Source organism: Fopius arisanus, unplaced genomic scaffold (assembly GCF_000806365.1).
Source record: "Fopius arisanus strain USDA-PBARC FA_bdor unplaced genomic scaffold, ASM80636v1 scaffold00069, whole genome shotgun sequence".
NCBI classification, from domain to species: Eukaryota; Metazoa; Arthropoda; class Insecta; order Hymenoptera; family Braconidae; genus Fopius; species Fopius arisanus.
The window spans coordinates 38,473-57,076 of NW_011887808.1; the positions used below are offsets into that span (position 1 = coordinate 38,473).

Sequence of the window (18,604 nt, forward strand, 5' to 3'; positions counted from 1 at the left end):
CAACGTTATTATTGTCGATATCTACGCAAATGAAGGATTTCGTCGGATATTGTCCCAGACAATGGATAAAAATTCACAATGGAATGTTTCATTCAGCGATGGCTTCACTATGCATAATAATTTTACGTTCATGCGTATTTATGTTGAAAAATATTGAAATATGTCTATTCACGTATTTATTCTCCCTCTGGTCATGTCTCCACTGCCAAGCTGCTATCAATGTTGTAAATGCCCTTTTCCATTAGTATCATCATTGCGATGATGATTATTATCATTGTATTGAATATTATTATTACTACTCTGTTGCTGTTATTGTTATTTTTGTTACTAATATTACTATTACTATCATCATCCGGCGGTGTAAAGCAATGAAAACTCTAAGGACTTGTGAAATTATGTATTCCATTTTCAAAGTTGCATAATTTTATCAAGAATTTTTATTGTACTCCCAGGGCTCATAGCAATCTCACACTCGAGATGAGGATGGCTTTTGAACTTGTTGGTAGATGCCAGCGTAATTCAAGGTTTCTTCAAGACTCCTTATTACTCGCCAAATAATTAATTCATTTAATGAACAAAGACTTAAATTCCAGCCTCGTCTTGTCAGCAATGAATTTATCGAATGGAGAATTCTCATAGTATATTCATTCGTAGCCTGACCCAGGGTTATTTGTCAATAATCAGTCAAGGAAATGGTTTCAGGTTCTGGTTTCACCGGGGCTAAAATTTGTCGATGAATATCAATGACCTAGAGGTAATTCATTAGCAAACATTGAACTGCTGAGGCAGTTGGCATTGCGCCACCCCGATGATACCGTGACTGGTGAGCTGAAGGCCAGAAACGTGAGACGTGCAACAAGTTTCATTGTTTTAGGTCGTTGTAGCTTCGGTGGTATAACCTCGTCACTTCGACCATGCCAACAAAATACTCTCAATGTTGATTCTACTACGGTAGTGGGTCATCACGTTCACTCCATCGCCAGTATTTGTCCTTACATACAGGCGATTCTCGGTCTCGGTCTCGGTCTCGATCAATCTTCTTCAATTCCCCTTCTCTCTGATCCCATTGAGGATTTCCCCTGGCTACACCTAAACTGGTAAATCCAAGCAGTAAATTCCAATGGGTGAGAAAACCATCGGCCAATTAAATATCCTGATAGTACTCTTAGTATTTAGTAAATTATCAACCGATGAGACTCCTTTTCGGGACAATATCGTGGAATGTATCTTGGTTGAATGATAAATTGCTGACTATAAGGATAAATTGATGAAGGATAATTCAATACGGATTCGTGTGGATTATCAGGGAATTGTCTTATTTTCAGCACGACATTTTCAGTCGACCCGGATACTCACATTGACAGCCTAGAGCAGGCAGAGGTGATGGTCTTGGAGGGCACCAGCAAGTGGTCATGCAAAATCGCCATCACAGGTAGCAACAAGAAAATGACCAAGAAGCATATATTTATACATAAATATCCATATATTCATACATACAACGATGTCATACTCATAATTGTCACTTGTTGAATACTAGGAAAATGACTTGTTTCTTTTTCTCTACAATCTACCACAGCTGCATCAAGATCAAAGGGCTTTCTCTCCTTGCTTGGTCGAGCCAAGTATTGTGTGCAATATTACTGTGTGCACCGATTTCTCAGGGAGAGAAAGCTACCCACACCAGTGCACAAACACAAACAAAAAAACACGAACAATGAGCATCATAATCCATCACAGCATTGCATATGCAACTTCGGAGAAAAGCAGTTTATTCGATTCAACTGTCAATTTCCTGGTTTTTCTGCTTTATCGCCTTTATCTATCCTTTTTTCTTTGCCTCCTCAACTATCACGACTCCATAAATACCTGGGAATATTGCAATTGACATTAGTCTATCAATTTGAAAAAAAAAGTCTTTTGATACTTTTATACTGCACTTCAGTCTGTATTTATATATTATGAATAGTCCATATACAGTAAATATGAACGTTCATATACAGTAAATATGAACGTTTTGCGTGAGTGGAAATTTAATGTTCAAGTGGCAAGACTAAGTAATTAAATTCAGAGAGGAAAAGAGAAAGAAGTATACGCGGTATAAGTGGGGTGTGTAATGTCAGATTATTTGATAATTTTCAGTCCCGGGCGCAATGTGCTAGAAATTCTTAGAAATCGATAGTTCAACGTACAGGCAAGAGTGGCCATATCCCTGACCCAGTTACACTCACCCATTAGCTAAACTTGTCAATATTCATTCTCTCATTACACATATACTAGTTTTTACAGTACACAATAAACAACTTTTGTCATTGCTCTTCGCCGCCTATTTGATAAATTTTCCAGCTCTGAGAATCAATTCTAATTATAGACAACACTCACCCTCACTTTCTCACTAATTACCAATAGTAATTACAATAGGATAATGATCACCTGTTCACCACTCGATTGATAATTAAGGAACGAATTGATAACGCGAAAAAATCCCCGTAATTATATTAATATTTGAAAAATTCATGATTTAGAGTGTAAAGTAATATCGCACGATATCCTGTGTCGCATGGTCCATCAATTATTTATTGTAATGCCTTCTATTTTAATGTTTATATATGCAATTATTCACAGCGCTTTGATGCACGCCTTGTCGATGTATAGTAGGTATACAAGAAGAGTAAGAAGAGTAAGAAAGACAAGTTAATGTATGTCGTGATAAAAAATTAAGTAGATCATTTGATTGTGATTAACGTGTCGTTATTAGTTTATCAAGTCTGGGGTATGAGTTATTGAAAAACTATAAAAATCCATTGATTCATCATTGATCTCTGACAGATGACGAAGAAAGTGAAAGTATAATTAATTGTTAATATCTGTTGTATGAAAATTATTACAGTAATTAGTGCACAAGGGCTGATCGCCAAGGATAAAAGCGGTACTTCAGATCCATACGTCACGGTGCAGGTTGGCAAAGTGAAAAAACGTACAAAAACCATGCCTCAGGATCTCAATCCAGTCTGGCATGAAAAGTTTCATTTGTAAGTTATGAGTGGTAAAAAATAAATAAGTAAATTGAAAAGAGTGTACAACAATTTTGTTTGAAAATGTTTTTTTTTTCTTAGTGAGTGCCACAATTCTTCAGATCGTATTAAAGTTCGAGTGTGGGATGAGGATAATGATCTTAAATCGAAACTTCGACAAAAACTAACACGTGAGAGCGATGATTTTCTGGGTCAAACAATCATTGAAGTGCGAACACTGAGTGGTGAGATGGACGTGTGGTACAACCTGGAGAAACGAACGGATAAGAGTGCTGTATCGGGAGCTATTCGATTACACATAAGTGTAGAAATAAAGGGGGAGGAGAAGGTGGCCCCCTATCACGTCCAGTACACTTGTCTACACGAAAATCTATTTCACAGTTTATGTGAGAGAAATAGCGGATTGGTAGCATTACCAGAGGCTAAAGGTGATGATGCTTGGAAAGTTTATTTCGAACCACCTGGAGAGGAGCTTGTCGATGAATTTGCAATGCGATATGGAATTGAAAGTATTTATCAAGCAATGACGCACTTTCACTGTTTGTCAACGAAATACCTCTGCCCAGGTGTACCGGCTGTCATGTCAACTCTCTTGGCGAATATAAATGCTTATTACGCTCACACAACAGCAAGCTCAGCGGTTTCCGCTAGCGACAGATTCGCTGCCAGTAATTTTGGAAAGGAAAAATTTGTTAAACTACTCGACCAACTTCACAATTCATTGAGAATAGATCTGTCAATGTATCGCAATAATTTTCCAGCCTCGAGTCCAGAGAAACTCATGGATTTGAAAAGTACAGTAGATCTTTTGACAAGTATAACATTTTTCCGAATGAAAGTACAAGAATTATCCAGCCCACCGAGAGCAAGTAAAGTCGTTAAGGACTGTGTTACCGCTTGTCTGCGATCGACTTATCAATTTTTATTTTCAAACTGCGCTGATTTGTATAATCGAGAGTACCAAACCTCCAGAGGAAGTGAGCCACGTCCACAAGATAACGAGCCAACTCTTGATTCACTGAAATTTTGGGATATGTTGATAACATTAATAATAGCAGTGATTGAAGAAGATAGAAAGAGTTATGGGCCAGTGTTGAATCAATTTCCCCAGGAATTGAATATTGGTCAATTATCAGCAGCTGAAATGTGGTCTCAATTTGCTTATGATTTAAAGTATGCGCTGGACGAGCACGAGTCAGAGAGATTGTGCAATTGCGCTGATTATATGAATCTCCATTTCAAAGTTAAAGGTCTTTATGATGAATTCGTTCAAGACCTACCATCGTTCAAGGACGCTGTTCCAGAGTATCCAGCTTGGTTCGAACCATTCGTAATGCAATGGTTAAATGCCAATGATGATAATTCACTCGACTATCTTCATGGTGCCTTTAATAGAGATAAGAAGGACGGTTTCCAGAAGAGTAGTGAGCATGCACTATTCAGTAATTCGGTTGTTGATATATTCACTCAATTGACTGAATGTTTCAAAGTTGTATCAGAATTGAAGTGTCCTGATCCTGAAATACGTAAACGCTACATGAAACGCTTCGCTAAAACTATTGTTAAGGTATTAATAACCTACGCTGATATTGTTAAAACCGAATTCCCTTCCTATCTCCAAGAGGAAAGAATAGCTTGTATATTGATGAACAATGTTCAGCAATTGAGAGTACAATTGGAAAAATTATTCGAGAAAATGGGTGGAACTGGATTGGAGGAGGATGCTGCTACAATTTTGAAGGAACTCCAGCAGCAGCTCAACGGCTCGTTGGATGAACTTGCTGTTATTTTTGCCAAGAGTCTAGAACACAAAATAACAGCATCTGTCAAAGAAGTTGGCGACAGACTTGTCAATATCAAGACTAGTAATCAGCAGAATCAGCGGAGTACTGTAGAAGTTGAAGCTGATGATGTTTTGAGGCCTTTAATGGATCTTTTGGATGGAAGTTTGTCACTTTACGCTGATTCATCCGAAAAAACAGTCTTCAAGAGACTTTTGAAGGAACTTTGGAAAATAGTTATTCGCATTATGGAGAAAACTGTTGTCTTGCCACCAATGACAGATAAAACCATGGTTTTGAAGAACTTGACGGACAATGCCAAGAACATTGCGGCCAATGCTAAAATCGAGGACATGTCTAGATTAATAAAAAATCATATGGCTGGTAAACCAGATGTGAAAAATGCTCTCAGCGGTGTTATGGTAAAAATAATTTTCATATTCATTACTGAACTCGAGACATCCTCATCGTTTTTCATCGTTTTTGCTTTTATTCTTCACAGGATATTTCAAAGGAAGTCGAAAAGAATTTATCACCAAGGCAATGCGCCGTTTTAGAGAAAGCCTTGAACACGGTCAAAGATTATTTCTATGCAGAAGGGAGAGGTTTGAAGAAGCAGTTCTTGGAGAAATCAGCAGAGCTTCAAAGCTTGAGATACGCTCTGAGTCTCTATACTCAAACAACGGACACCCTCATCAAGACATTCGTTACAACCCAACTAAACCAAAGTGAGTAAAAAATTACGTGAAATATCAATAAATTGTTCCCCTCCCAGACATAGTCATAATATATTTATAAAAAGAAAAGAAAAACGAGACCAACATGTAGAATACCACAGAAATAATCAGAGAATTATCTTGAGTTAAATGAAAAGAACGAAAAACAATGGAAATTTAATTGAAAACAAAAAAAAAACAGTGCCGCTGAATGATGCTACAACATTACGACAACGTCAGCGCTCGATGAGCAGCGAAAGGGGCGAAGAAGGCGAAGATGGAGATGGTATGGAAGGCCTCGAAGAGCCTCTTCGCCAGAGCAAACCCCCACTTCGGAGGGAAAGTCGTCAAGGTAGCAGAGTTTTAACTCTGAGACCAATAGAGAGAATGAAATAATTAAGTTCATTAAGAACAATTCATCAATCAATATAGTAGCATAGAGTGTAATTGAGCATTTTAGAGTTGTATGAAAGATTTGATACAATCGAGACGTCAAAAATAATCTCAATATCTCAACTCACTAGATTTCTAGACAATCCTTTGATCTTTACGAATATAGAAATGTTTCGATTGATTATCAAATTTTGATGCCCGCTGATAACCTACTGCTACTGTAATTACGAAAAATGAGATAAAAATAATAGGCAATCATTCATCTCCACACAATCAATCAGCTTGTGTCACAAAAAATGCATTATGTAATAAGAATATGCGAATAAGAAATTGCTCATTCTCTATTTCGCTTGCTCATAGGCAAATGAGAGAATTGAGAGAATCTTTAGAATGAGTAAATGCCCGCAATATCATCAAAGCAACGTATAACGATCCTAGGGGCATGTTAATTGCTCCACCATTGGTTGGAGTAAAATATATCATTTGATTAATTCAAGTCACCTGTAGATGAATGCACTTACATGACATTTGCAGTGGTAGCATTTATTAATAAATATTAAAATTGCAGATACGATGAATGCGGATGGCGGGTCTGTAGGCGAATTGAGCATTCAAGTTGATTTATTCACCCATCCTGGCACAGGCGAACAAAAAGTGACAGTCAAAGGTAAAATTGTTGATTTGATTGAAGTGAATGACGTATAGGTTTCATTTAAATAAAAATATTTTCATGCTAAATCGATTGTTTGACAGTTGTAGCAGCGAATGATCTCAAATGGCCTCTAGCAACTGGAATGTTCCGACCTTTTGTTGAAGTGAATTTAATTGGACCTCACCTAGCAGAAAAGAAACGCAAACATGCGACTAAATCTAAAAGCAATAATTGGTCACCGAAGTTTAATGAGACATTCCATTTTATTATTGGAAATGAACAGCAACAGCTGGATTACTTTGAGCTTCATATCTGTGTAAAAGACTATTGTTTTGCACGAGAAGATCGATTAGTTGGAGTTGCTGTACTACAATTAAAAGATATAATTGAAGAAGGTTCCTGCGCATGTTGGCTGTCACTGGGGAAACGAATTCAAATGGATGAGACTGGCTGGACGATACTGCGAATTCTTTCACAGAGAAATAACGATGAGGTTGCTAAAGAGTTTGTGAAATTAAAAAGTGATATACGCCAAGAGGATCCATTACCCAATCCAACTTAAAATAATGGATTATTCGCTACAACGGTAGAGCAGTGACGGGAACATTTCATATTTTTTCAACAAGCGTACATTCACCCCAAACGTGGGCTAAAATAAAATATTAAATAAAGAGCTGAAGAATGTCGCGGGAACATCAATTATCTTATTAATGAATTATTGTGGCTTGTCGTCAAGTGACAATTTATTCGACTTGAAAATTAATAGATCATAAAAATGAATGTAAAAAGTATAATGAATATTATCACGTCCGTCACCGTTAATATATTAAACAATAAAGACGTGGATCACCGTCATTGAGTAATCAATGAGAAATGACGAACGTGATGGGATATATGAATGTGCCGAAAACATTTTCTAAAACACATACAGACCATTCAAGACGTTAAATTCGAGAGAAAGGACTCGAATTATTTTTCAAATTAAAAATAAGTGTTTATTAAAAATCGAACCACAGCAATGTCCTTAGACAGATATGGGCGGTTAAATCAGACGAGATAAATCGTTGATCGATCAGAATGTACTAATGAACTGTAGATATTCAATTTTCGTCAACGCGAAGACGATTAAAATGAAGAAAAAATGCATTTTTCTAATAAAAGTTTGAAATAAAATTTTTGCGTACGACCAATAGGCAAGTCATGACGATATTCATGGCATGCCATTTAATTATTAAATATAAGTTAATCAATGGGGAAAAAGAAAATATCTTAGACATTATATCTTGTAAAAAATATGTATTTACTTACGAAAATTAACCAGAGATTGCAAGAGTCTGACTGCTATACACACCATACATAGAGTTGAACGACAATGGAGAGCTAAAAGAACTGCAATTTTTCATCGCGGATTCACTTCTTTCATAAATTGTTGTCATTCACTGAGAAATTGATAGCCCAAAAACAGCGACAGTATAAACAGAAGAATATAGTCCTAAATGAATAGACTCATCGCTCATGATCGAATTACAGATAGATTTGAGAAAATTCACCACCAAAAAAAGAAATAAAGACCTATGTCCATTTCAAGAACACATGCCCCCCTGGAAGAAACAGCAACACTTTGTCAAATCTATCGGACATCGTATTATAATATCGTATTCTCTTCAGAATTATTGAATAAATAAATAACAAAATTAACGTAGTAACGTCTAGATAATGGGGAAAAACAGGTTGTAACGCAAACGCTTTTCATGGAAAAAAGTCAAAATAAATGAATTTGAATTTTCATCGCAGGCGGAGGATAGGATTTTTAATAATGTAGGAAGCAATCATGGAACCAAGGAATAAAAGGATTTGAATATAAGCCGATTTTTAAGTTTAGGGGAGTGTTTTCCACATGATGTGCACTAGCACAAAATGACTTCCTGTTCTTTTTCAAAAGAAATCAGAAAATAAAATGACGGTATCGACACATCCTTATGTGTAAAGAAGACTTATGCATCATCACATCCATTGTTTTATCGTTTGCTTTCTCCAAAATCATTGTGGACGTCTGGTTAAATTCATCTTTACGTTACATTATCAATTTTCTATCCATTCCTCAAACTTTATCTCGAAATCTATAGAATTCCAATAAATTTTCTCTCTATTAACTCGTTCAACGTGATATTTTACTAATGTTATCATTATTTTATTAGTCATTGTTGATGCCAATATTTCAATGATTTACAGTTTCTAGACGCATTGAAGTATTAGCATTAAAAATAGCGAACAATAGTGAACTCCCTAGTTACGGAGAAAATTTTGGAAAACTCTGTCGAGTTTCAGACAAAATTTTCTAATCAGTAATTACATAAAACTATAGATACATATGTATATCCATACATGTACATATTTATCTCGCATATTCTGTGATAATTTACCCTCAACTATCAACACCGAAGACGTACCCATTAATAATTTTCCCCATATTATGTCCTTGTGCCACAAAAGAGGAAAAGGAAGTGAAGAAGGAAATTAATATTGTCTGTGAAAATTTATCTTATCAAATATTTCTTTAAACCGTTCAATAACTTAGATAGAAAGATTTCCAAATTATTTAGTTTCTGCTTGATGAGAGAAGTGAGACCGGCCTTCTTTTATTTTTCAAAATTCAATTAGATATTCTAATGTCAGCCTTCAGATGATCGTGTGATTTTCTTCAATTTAAACCGTACATAGACTTGGGGCTTCATGAATCTCCATCCTTATGTCTACTGATTGAATTTTTCCACAATTATAGCATTCCAAATAATAACTTAATTACCAAAATTAACATACAACTTTAGAATAATAACGATTTTATGACTACTGGATTGAAACTAAAATCGCGACGTATACATGGATTCAAGTGGGAAATTAAAAGCAAAATCTGTAGGAAGAAATTTGAATTATCAGCACCATACCACTTAGTATTTCCATTTGGCATATCTGTACCGACACTGATCCCAAACAAGTAATCATCAAAGTCAAACAATTTTTTGAGATGTCAAATGGCCATGCTGATAGTACAGTGGTGTAAAACTAGGACAAATAGAGAAGATGAGGATTCGAAAGGTCATTGAACCCCTGAGACGCGTAGTAAAAAGAGGATCAAAAGATGAAAACATTTGTTGACAATACTATGCTTGAATTGGGAAAAACAAAATAAAAAAGAAAACAGGTGAACCATTATAAAAGACCTGTAGCGCATGATGGAATTTTATTATCGTATGCAAAGAGAATGTTCATATTGTTTTGGGACAAACATTAAATTAATAATAAACACTTTAATATCGCAATAATTTAAAACATGTAAATTGCATTGAAAACTCAGATTTATTAGCATGTAAATTCGGCGGTTGCGTGAGTTTATTGAATTATGTGAAAAAAAAAAATATTAAAAAATGAGTACATTCATAGTATATTTCATCATTAATCTCCAACAAAGAGTGTTGTTATATCGTTGTTGTTGAATGTTAATAATTCAAAATTATCAGTAAAAAAAATATTTGAAAATATTCGAGTTAAAACACGCACATGTTACACAGAAAACATTTCGACGACTGATTAAGTAAATTTGATCATGTCTAACGTGGAATTGTATGAGAAAAAGTATTCATTGTTATTCTTCATTAAATTTCATTTATCGTTATCGTTATTCACCGCAAGCTTCGATGTCTACGCAATCAATTTTTTCCAGTCGATCTCAGCTAATCAACATTCAAATAGTAGGTAAAAATGAGAAATATAGAGTCCAAGAGATAAATAAGGATGAGCGCGTCTTGTGCTCTTATTTATTTTATTTTTTACCAGTAGCTGAGAGTAAAGATTGGAATATATTGTGGAAATGGAAACATGAGATAGAGTATGTAATAAAAAAATTATTCATGGATTCAAGGTAACTATTTCGTCGATGAACAGTTTGAAATTTTGTTTCTCCCTTTTAATGAGTTCCAATTTCAAATGAATATTAGTGTAGACAATATTGGACAGTTTGATTATAATTATATTTGATTTATGGACAATCGACCATGCAATCGACATCACAATATTTATTTCGTACTGAAACAAAGAGCTGATTAAGAAATGCAAGGCAAATGGATGAATAAAGCAATAATTCATTATAAAAATATAGAAAATTGTAAAATATAACTAATTAAAATTAAGGAAAAAGAATTTAAGGGAGGAGAAAAAAATTACAGCAAGCTAAAAGTGGATCATTGAGCTATACCCCATATCACATATATGCATGAAAATGGGTGTTTGTGTGTGAGAGAGAGAATGGATCAAGCATTATTTCATAAAGGAATATAATTTTTTAGTCAACATTATTTCTATATTTACATGAAATTATTCACTTCATGAATAATTTTATGCGGATGGAATAATATATATTAAGGGCCGGGTGGACTATCTATCGAGCGTCATCTTTTATTTAAATTTTATCTTTTTAACCTAAAATACATAAAAATTTGGGATAAGTTTTGAGGTCACGAAAATCACTGGAGTTGGCATAAAAAAATAATGAAAAAAAAGAGGAAAAAATTTTGAAGGGCGCTAAAGAGCGATATTTATGAAAAGGGATTTTCCAGGTTTACAAAAAAATAATGAAAAATATGTAGCATGTATGTCAAGTATTCACCACACAAACCAAACCCTCCACTGAATTGAATGCAGCTACAGGCAATCAAATGCTGCAGATTTTTCATTATTTTTTTGTAAACCTGGCAAATCCCTTTTCATAAATATTGCTCTTTAGCGCCCCTCAAAATTTTTTCCTCTTTTTTTTCATTATTTTTTCATGCCAAGTCCAGTGATTTTCGTGACCTCAAAACTTATCCCAAATTTTTATGTATTTTAGGCTAGAAAGATAAAATTTAAACAAAAGATGACGTTCTATAGGTAGTCCACCCGGGCCTTAAGGGATAATTTAAATTTCTGTTAAAGTATTTCCTTCTTCTGAAAAAGCTATCGACCGGATATTTTATTTATGAATTTGTTATTGATGACAAGAATTGAATTTTTTATATAAATTGTGGAGATGGTATTATTGGGATTTAAACATTAAATGAAGCATCATGAATAATGTAAGAGTAAAAAAGTAAAGTGAAACATCATTGTCATACTCCCATAATTTAAAATGTTTTCAATTCTTCACTCTCGTGTAAGCATTCTTTATCTTTATATTAAATCAAGGAAAATAAAGTAAAAAAGGAAATGAATAATATTGGACTGGGATGATATTGCGAATACATGTAATACAATATTATCTCAATAAAGTCCCTAATCATCACACAAATGAAAAGGAAATCGGAGAGTTGCACATACAATTGCACAGATTATTACATTACTACTTGCAAGGAATACGCCCACAGCAACTCGTTATTGTCCATATTCTAGATAGAAGATAAGCAAAAAAATTTGTAAAAGAAAAAAGGAAAAAAATGTGCTTTCAAAAGTGGGAAATTATTTTTCAATTCACTCTTATTCCCCGGTTCTCCCTCGGTCCTCAGTCGTTCATCAATTCAACTCGAAGGTAAGTATCATTTTTCCATAACTTTTATTTTCTACTATGAATCAAATGAAGACATTTACATAGAGCCGAACAGTTGGTTACATTGATTCTCTTCAGCCACTGAGGTAATTGAGAAACAATTGGAAATACCAATCAATAATTGCTTTTCCTCCAGTATTATTCTCTAAGAGTCAGATTTTCCCTTCACAAGTTCCTAAAAGAAAAAACATACATATTTCAATTTCTAATATCATTTGGACTCATTCGGTTTAACCTAAATGATCCAAGTAACTCAATTATTTCGAAACACCTTTCCTTTGATAATAGTAATGATATTTAAAATCGCCTACCCTCGGTTTCCTCGATGGACCAAGTCTAGGTCTCGGCCCAAAAAAATCTCTTTCTCCATTCATGAAATCAGTTTTGTGCATCCACACGATATAAGCAGTGTAAGCTGCCAGGAAAACAAATGTATGATCAATCATTGTTAATTCTTTACGCTATATTATTTCCTTCCTTTCGTATAATTTCAACGGTTATATTATCTAATGTGTCAAACTGTCCCCCGACTGTACAGCTGCGACTTGCGGAACTAAATCGCCATTTTTCTTTTCTTATTTACATCCCTCTAAATCGTCGGGCTTGTTTTCAATTGGCGAACTGAACCGCGAAATTCAAAAATTATTTATGCCTTTCGACAACTGTCAACTCGATTACGCCGATAAATTAATAAAAATGGAAAAGTTGGTGTTTTATTAAATTTACGAGAGTTGTTTTATATTATACATATATTTTCCTATATCTTCAAACTCATGACATAAAAGCCGCGAAAACAAACAATTATGTAAAATCGGATGGTGAAAGTAGGAAACTTAAAGCATATCGATCATAAAAATACACAATGTTTACATGATGAACAGGAATTTTTAATTGATAGTAAGGAAAAAAACGTTAGAAATTTACGAAATCAATTGATTAAAGAAATGATATATATGGTAATTAGGGTATGGTCGACTCAATATATTCCGATTCCAGCCGCAATGAAGGCAGTCAACTTGTTAATTTTTTTTTTCTTTTTCTATTTTCCAAATGTACCAATATTTCCAATAATATGATTGTGAGCTGATAGTGAACACAATCGAAACATATTTTAAAAAATGATCATCCTGTTAAAATTACCGCTGTATTAGCTCATATTCCAGTATCATAGCTCTATCTAAGGTACATGACAAAACATAATAATGCTTATTTTTTGCTTTTTATAATTTAATTAATCCTACATTTTAATCCTAAATGATTTAAAGATTCTAAATTGTTTTAAACGCACACTTATGCCCAGCTGCATACGACTGTTCATCATATTATCCTTATTGCAATTTTTCTCCCTTCAATAATATATAATTTAATACACTATGTTCGCATATAAAAAACAATGACTTATTAATTAAGTGTTTTTATTTTTTTTTTCATTCGTTTCTCTGTATTGTTAGCTATCTCATAATGAATTATATCATATAAACATAAAGTTTGATTTGATGACTACGACAATGAAGTTTCTAGAATCTTGTTCCCCCAAAGATAGTTTTTATCATTTTAATTATTAAGGACCGAAAAACAATAATTGTTGAATGGTTGTGATTAACTCGAATTAAACAAAATACAGGTGGGCAGTTTCTTCTCTATAAGTATGGGCATCAGATAACGTCTGAATCTGCAAATACCAAATTGACCCTTGGTTTTATTTCCTTTATCCTTGAACGTTTTTCTTCCTCCAGAATTTTTTTGCATTACGAGGGAGCATCGAGTATCATTTTTGGTGGCAGGCCTGAGCGTTTACCATTTTTATTTTGTTTTTTTTTTTTCAATAATTATATTTGTTCTTACGTATCGTAATTTTTCCATTGGAAAATTCAATTGATGCATAATCTCCTGTATTTGGGGCGTGAGATCTTTCCGAGCATATCACTGACAAAAATTTGAATCATCTTACAATTATTATTTTCATTATAATTATTAATATTATAATTTTTCATCATGTATGTATTGGGCTCGTTAATATTGTAATGATTTATTTTTTTGTCCAGTTGGAGGCACGCGCGCTACATCACCAAGTTGCTGGGATAACAATGAATTGTCTGCTCCACGATCCATTTCCACCTATTAGAAGATTCTCCTTATTCAAAAATGTAGAGAACAAACTATTATTATAAAATTGCATTAATTAATGGAATAGAGGAATCGTGGAAAATAGTTACCATACACGAGCAGGTAGCAGGGGTGGTCGTGGTGGCAGAGGCAGGCACCGTCAATACTGAATAATATTGTCGACTACCGCAAAACCACAAGCACCCAACCCGGCACTTGACATCAACCGTACCAATTCTTTTGCATGCGATATTGCAACCTCTAGTGGTGGTCGTCGTGGGAGATTCGTTGACTCTGAAAATAAATACAGGTAAGAGAGATACTCAATAATAATCTGTCAAAACATTGAGCTATCAATGCTATAGAATAGAAAAAGAATTTACCTAGAATAGCTGAATTGAGTCTAGCACAAACAGTTTCCCTTTCTTGTGGATCTAGTTGCCACCCGACTGGCGAGTTCCATGGATTGGAATAAGCCAATAAGCTGAATGCATCTTGGAGCATTTTTTTATTCGATTCGTTTTTTCCATACTGCTGCCTAAGATGTATTGATTGTGAATATAATTGCCGTCCAAATTCAAGCATTTTTTCAATTGCCTGCTTGTTACCCCCGCACAATTGTTTCTTTATACATTTCGCCACAGAAACTGGTGGATTACTGGAATTGCCATTTTGCTGAATTTGATTGGCACTATCTACTTCTGTAATTATTTCAATTATCATTATTATTCAATAGACAGATTCAATGGTAATAGCAGTGGTAGTAATGAAAGGTAGTAGTAGTAATATAAATATAAGTCGGCTTACCCATGTCAATGTCTTCACCATTTTGGCATCGGTAGCCATTGGCATTGGCATTGGGATTACCATTCTGATATCCATTTGTTGAATTTTTAATGCTATTTGCGTTAGTCGTTGTATTCTCCTCCATATCTACATCCTCCTCCATTTGACCATTAATAAATTGTGGTTCACCAGCACCATTAATTGTATTATTTAAATTCATCTCGTCGATATTTCGGTTTGTTGACGATTTGATGTACGTTTTGGTTGATTGTATAACACTTGTCTGATTTTCACTATTACTCTGGTAAACTTCAGAATCACTTCCATTGACCATTTCGACAAACTGACGACATTTCAGGGCAAACATTAAATTTGGATCACGTTCGAGGAGTCCTGGATATAATCGGCTAGTTAAATCTATTGCTTCTCCCATTCTACCAGCCAGAACGAGCTTCAAAATTCCTGAAAGATAATTCAAAATTTACTATATCATATTAAAATACGCAACGAGCTCACTTACTTTGTCGATTCTTAATGGAGTTGAAATCTTCCTCAAATTCTTGTCCCGTACTGTTGGCAAATGCTTCGGCAGTATCGCAATAGCCATTATGAACAAGATATGTAGACACCATTCTGTCCAATTTATCAACTTTTATTATTTCACAATCTCCATTCGATGACTTGTTTCTTTATATTTTGACACTAATTTTTCGGTTTATTATGAAATATCAAATAAAAGCATGCGGGAAGAAATAAAGAGAGGAAAAAAAGTGAAAACATGTGTATGAACATACTTGTGAAGAACGGCTTGCCACTGACCCTGTCCATGATCTGGCGTTGGATAATTAATAATTTGTAATCTCGTGCGAACTCGTAACTCGTTGATCATGTCACCGATATCAAATACGAAGGGCGTTTGACCAAAATTGGCATCCACAACTTCACCTGGTGTTTGCAGACCCACCGTTGGATACAAATTCGGCTAATAATAGAAAAAAAAAATGAAGAAAAAAATATTTCCAGGTAAAATCTATTATCTAAATTATTCCAAGAGTAAAATTGATTATAAAAATTTGTCAATTACGGGTAAATCTGTGAATGCGACGCCCAAGTGATGGCCATTCTTTGTGTAAAATGCTGTGTTATCAACTAAATTAACGCCACAGCCTATAACATCACCAGTGGTAAATGTTGGCCCATAAGGTTGCCCGGTACCAGATGAACAAAAACTGTGGCCATCATCACCGTGATAACCGTACGAGTGTTTATCCCAGCCTGGCAGCCGATTGACGTTGACACCATGAGCTGACAGACCAATTCCCATATAACCGTCACGACCCTTACTCACTATTTTCACTTCAAAATAATACAGTCCACAGGCAGCCGGTATCGAATGTGTTGTACGAACACTGGCAGCATCTTTGTGTGTTTTACCATAACCTGTCAATAGGTAATTAGTATTATTGTTTTATTTATTAATGGATTATTAAACAAAAGGAAATAAAGGAAGAAAACAAAACCCGAAGTATAGGTTTATGTCAGAATAGAGAATAAAGCTTTCTTTTCAATGGCAATACGAAATTATAGCTTTAACGTTCCTCTCGATATTCTAAATGATGTCTTTATCATTTTCGTTACGTGACAAAATATTTACCAGATCAATCGACACACTTCAATTTCTTGTGTTTTTAGACTTATTTAACTGTTTTTAATCGTCTGTTTGTGGAACAAATTTTCCTCTTAAATGCGGAAGACCGGATGGATTAGACAATAGTTATGCATCAACAGCCAAGTCGTTTCTAGGTCACTGGGTCAGCCGAGTAACCGCTCATTGAGATGTGCATCGACAATCCCTACACACAATCTCTCACTACGATACTTGCAACAGTCTTCATCAATTCCTCTCCTTTATTCATCCAAAGTCTCGGATGCAATTTTAAAACGATGAAAAATATTTCACTGGTCGAAAATTTGAAACTTCGATCATTACTTTGCACTGTATAAAATAGCAATATTTTTTTAATATCCTACGTTAACGACTTGTGCCACTCTCACTTAGAACCACTTTGTTTTCAAAGTTTCATTTGCTTTCAACAAACTATAATGAGAAAAAAAAAGTGAAAAAGCTGCAAAATACAGGAAATATTCAAGTCAACAGGCAAGATGTATTTAAACGTCCTTCGTAAAAAATATCTACTACATAGAAATCCCTGACAAAAACTCGAGGAAAGCATTAAACATGACGATGCGGAAGGTGCACAATCACTCTGCAATGTAAAAGCATGCTGTAATAATAATATTGCCTTTATATTTAGTATTATACTGTAGTTCCCAATTTCACCGTGTGTAGGTATACATATATGTGAAAAACAGCTGTCATTGGCATTATAGAACTCTCGCACACAAAGCGGTCCCAGATTCCCTTTTTTTCCCCTACATTGGTTTAGTCTACTTTTTCATAATGAACACGTAGAATTAATTGACAAGAGATGAATATCATAATTTCTAAATTATTGTCTCATTATGACATCATAGAGATTATTTGATGGAGATAATTCATTGTGGAATGAGACTATGGCCGATCAGCTGATTCCTTTGTTTAGGTGGCTGACAAACAAGCGAAAAATTTAATGGAAGACTATATATATCAATCAATAGTTCATATATGTGTATTTTTCGTGCACGTGTGTGCATGTGTGGATATTAGTTTGCTGAAATAAAAATGAAGGATCAGGAGATTAATGCTGATGAATTATGATAAAATAGATGAAAATTTCTAGTACATATATGTTCCAGAAGGTCATGTTGAATGATTGGTCAAACATGAATCGCAGTAGAGGATATCACAGAGGTGCTTCGATACATACACACACATACCTTTGTAATGAACGCGAAGATTATTTTGCGATAATCCAATGTAATTGAATTTGTCTTTTGGACTCCATGACCTTGGCAACGGTGTCTCCTCTTCATTTACCATTGGATAAAGCATCTTGAGTCTGTCACTAGGCTGATTTTGTCCTGGATTTATTCTCGATGGCTCCATAACACTCGTTTCCTCATTGGTGGCGGCCATCATTGTCATATGCAGCCCCACTACCTCTCACAATTTATTTCACTTGGTAACAAAAAATTCTATCAATTTCGATCTTTAGGTTTTTAACAATATATTCAACATCTATTTTACAATCTATTATCTCGATCCCCTTATCCCTAAATCTCCTCGTTTCCCCTGTAGTTTAGACTCTGACAGATCCGAACATGTCACTGTATTGGAGCTTTCTATCCTTATCCACTTATTCATCCTTATTCACTTTTATTCGAGTCGAACATATGCGCAGATACTCAAGCGCAGTTCATTTACAATGGACGTTTTATGGAGGCTCTAGTGATATCTAGTGACATTCGGAGCCCGGCAATTTTTTAAATCAAATACTGTCTGCATAGCCAGTGTGATAATGAATTAACTAATAAATTGATAAAATCATAATGATCGATATTCATTTTTAATATTATGCATTATCGTTTGTAATTAAATATTAGTAATTAATTAATAATTACTG

At 34.5% G+C, this 18,604-nt stretch overlaps 2 protein-coding genes across 10 annotated transcripts in view; one reads left to right on the plus strand and one right to left on the minus strand.

Moving 5' to 3' along the window:
• The window catches only part of LOC105269390 (protein unc-13 homolog B-like), a 39,001-nt gene extending 28,667 nt beyond the window's left edge, over positions 1 to 10,334 (plus strand). For 3 of the 7 annotated variants that reach the window (XM_011309573.1, XM_011309575.1, XM_011309576.1), the window contains 7 exons: positions 1,326 to 1,432; positions 2,888 to 3,029; positions 3,114 to 5,235; positions 5,316 to 5,541; positions 5,732 to 5,881; positions 6,491 to 6,589; positions 6,676 to 10,334. In XM_011309573.1, the coding sequence (XP_011307875.1) occupies positions 1,326 to 1,432; positions 2,888 to 3,029; positions 3,114 to 5,235; positions 5,316 to 5,541; positions 5,732 to 5,881; positions 6,491 to 6,589; positions 6,676 to 7,136 (3,307 nt within the window). In that variant the 3' untranslated portion in view covers positions 7,137 to 10,334. The remainder of the gene's footprint in view (positions 1 to 1,325; positions 1,433 to 2,887; positions 3,030 to 3,113; positions 5,236 to 5,315; positions 5,542 to 5,731; positions 5,882 to 6,490; positions 6,590 to 6,675) is intronic. The other 4 variants (XM_011309577.1, XM_011309579.1, XM_011309574.1 and 1 more) reach the window with 3 other exon arrangements.
• A 2,551-nt stretch (positions 10,335 to 12,885) lies between these two features.
• On the minus strand, positions 12,886 to 18,360 carry RanBPM (Ran-binding protein M). Of its 3 annotated transcripts, none has more exons than XM_011309587.1 (8): positions 17,919 to 18,360; positions 16,126 to 16,481; positions 15,836 to 16,023; positions 15,562 to 15,674; positions 15,063 to 15,503; positions 14,639 to 14,956; positions 14,366 to 14,549; positions 12,886 to 14,267 (listed from the first exon to the last, which is right to left on the minus strand). In XM_011309587.1, the coding sequence occupies exons 1-7, from the start codon at positions 18,124 to 18,126 to the stop codon at positions 14,416 to 14,418; spliced, it is 1,758 nt and encodes a 585-aa protein (XP_011307889.1). In that variant the 5' UTR covers positions 18,127 to 18,360; the 3' UTR covers positions 12,886 to 14,267; positions 14,366 to 14,415. The 3 variants fall into 3 exon arrangements, with proteins under 3 accessions (XP_011307889.1, XP_011307887.1, XP_011307888.1); XM_011309585.1 differs by having other exon boundaries at positions 12,886 to 14,280; XM_011309586.1 differs by having other exon boundaries at positions 12,886 to 14,289.
• Positions 18,361 to 18,604: the final 244 nt, after the last annotated feature.

Coding starts and splice junctions, on each gene's coding strand:
- RanBPM (XM_011309587.1), bottom strand. CDS start 18,126: ATGACAATGATGGCCGCCACCAATGAGGAAACGAGTGTTATGGAGCCA. Junction 16,482..17,918: donor TCTTCGCGTTCATTACAAAG/GTATGTGTGTGT, acceptor ACCTATTGACAG/GTTATGGTAAAACACACAAA. Junction 16,024..16,125: donor TCGCATTCACAGATTTACCC/GTAATTGACAAA, acceptor TTCTATTATTAG/CCGAATTTGTATCCAACGGT.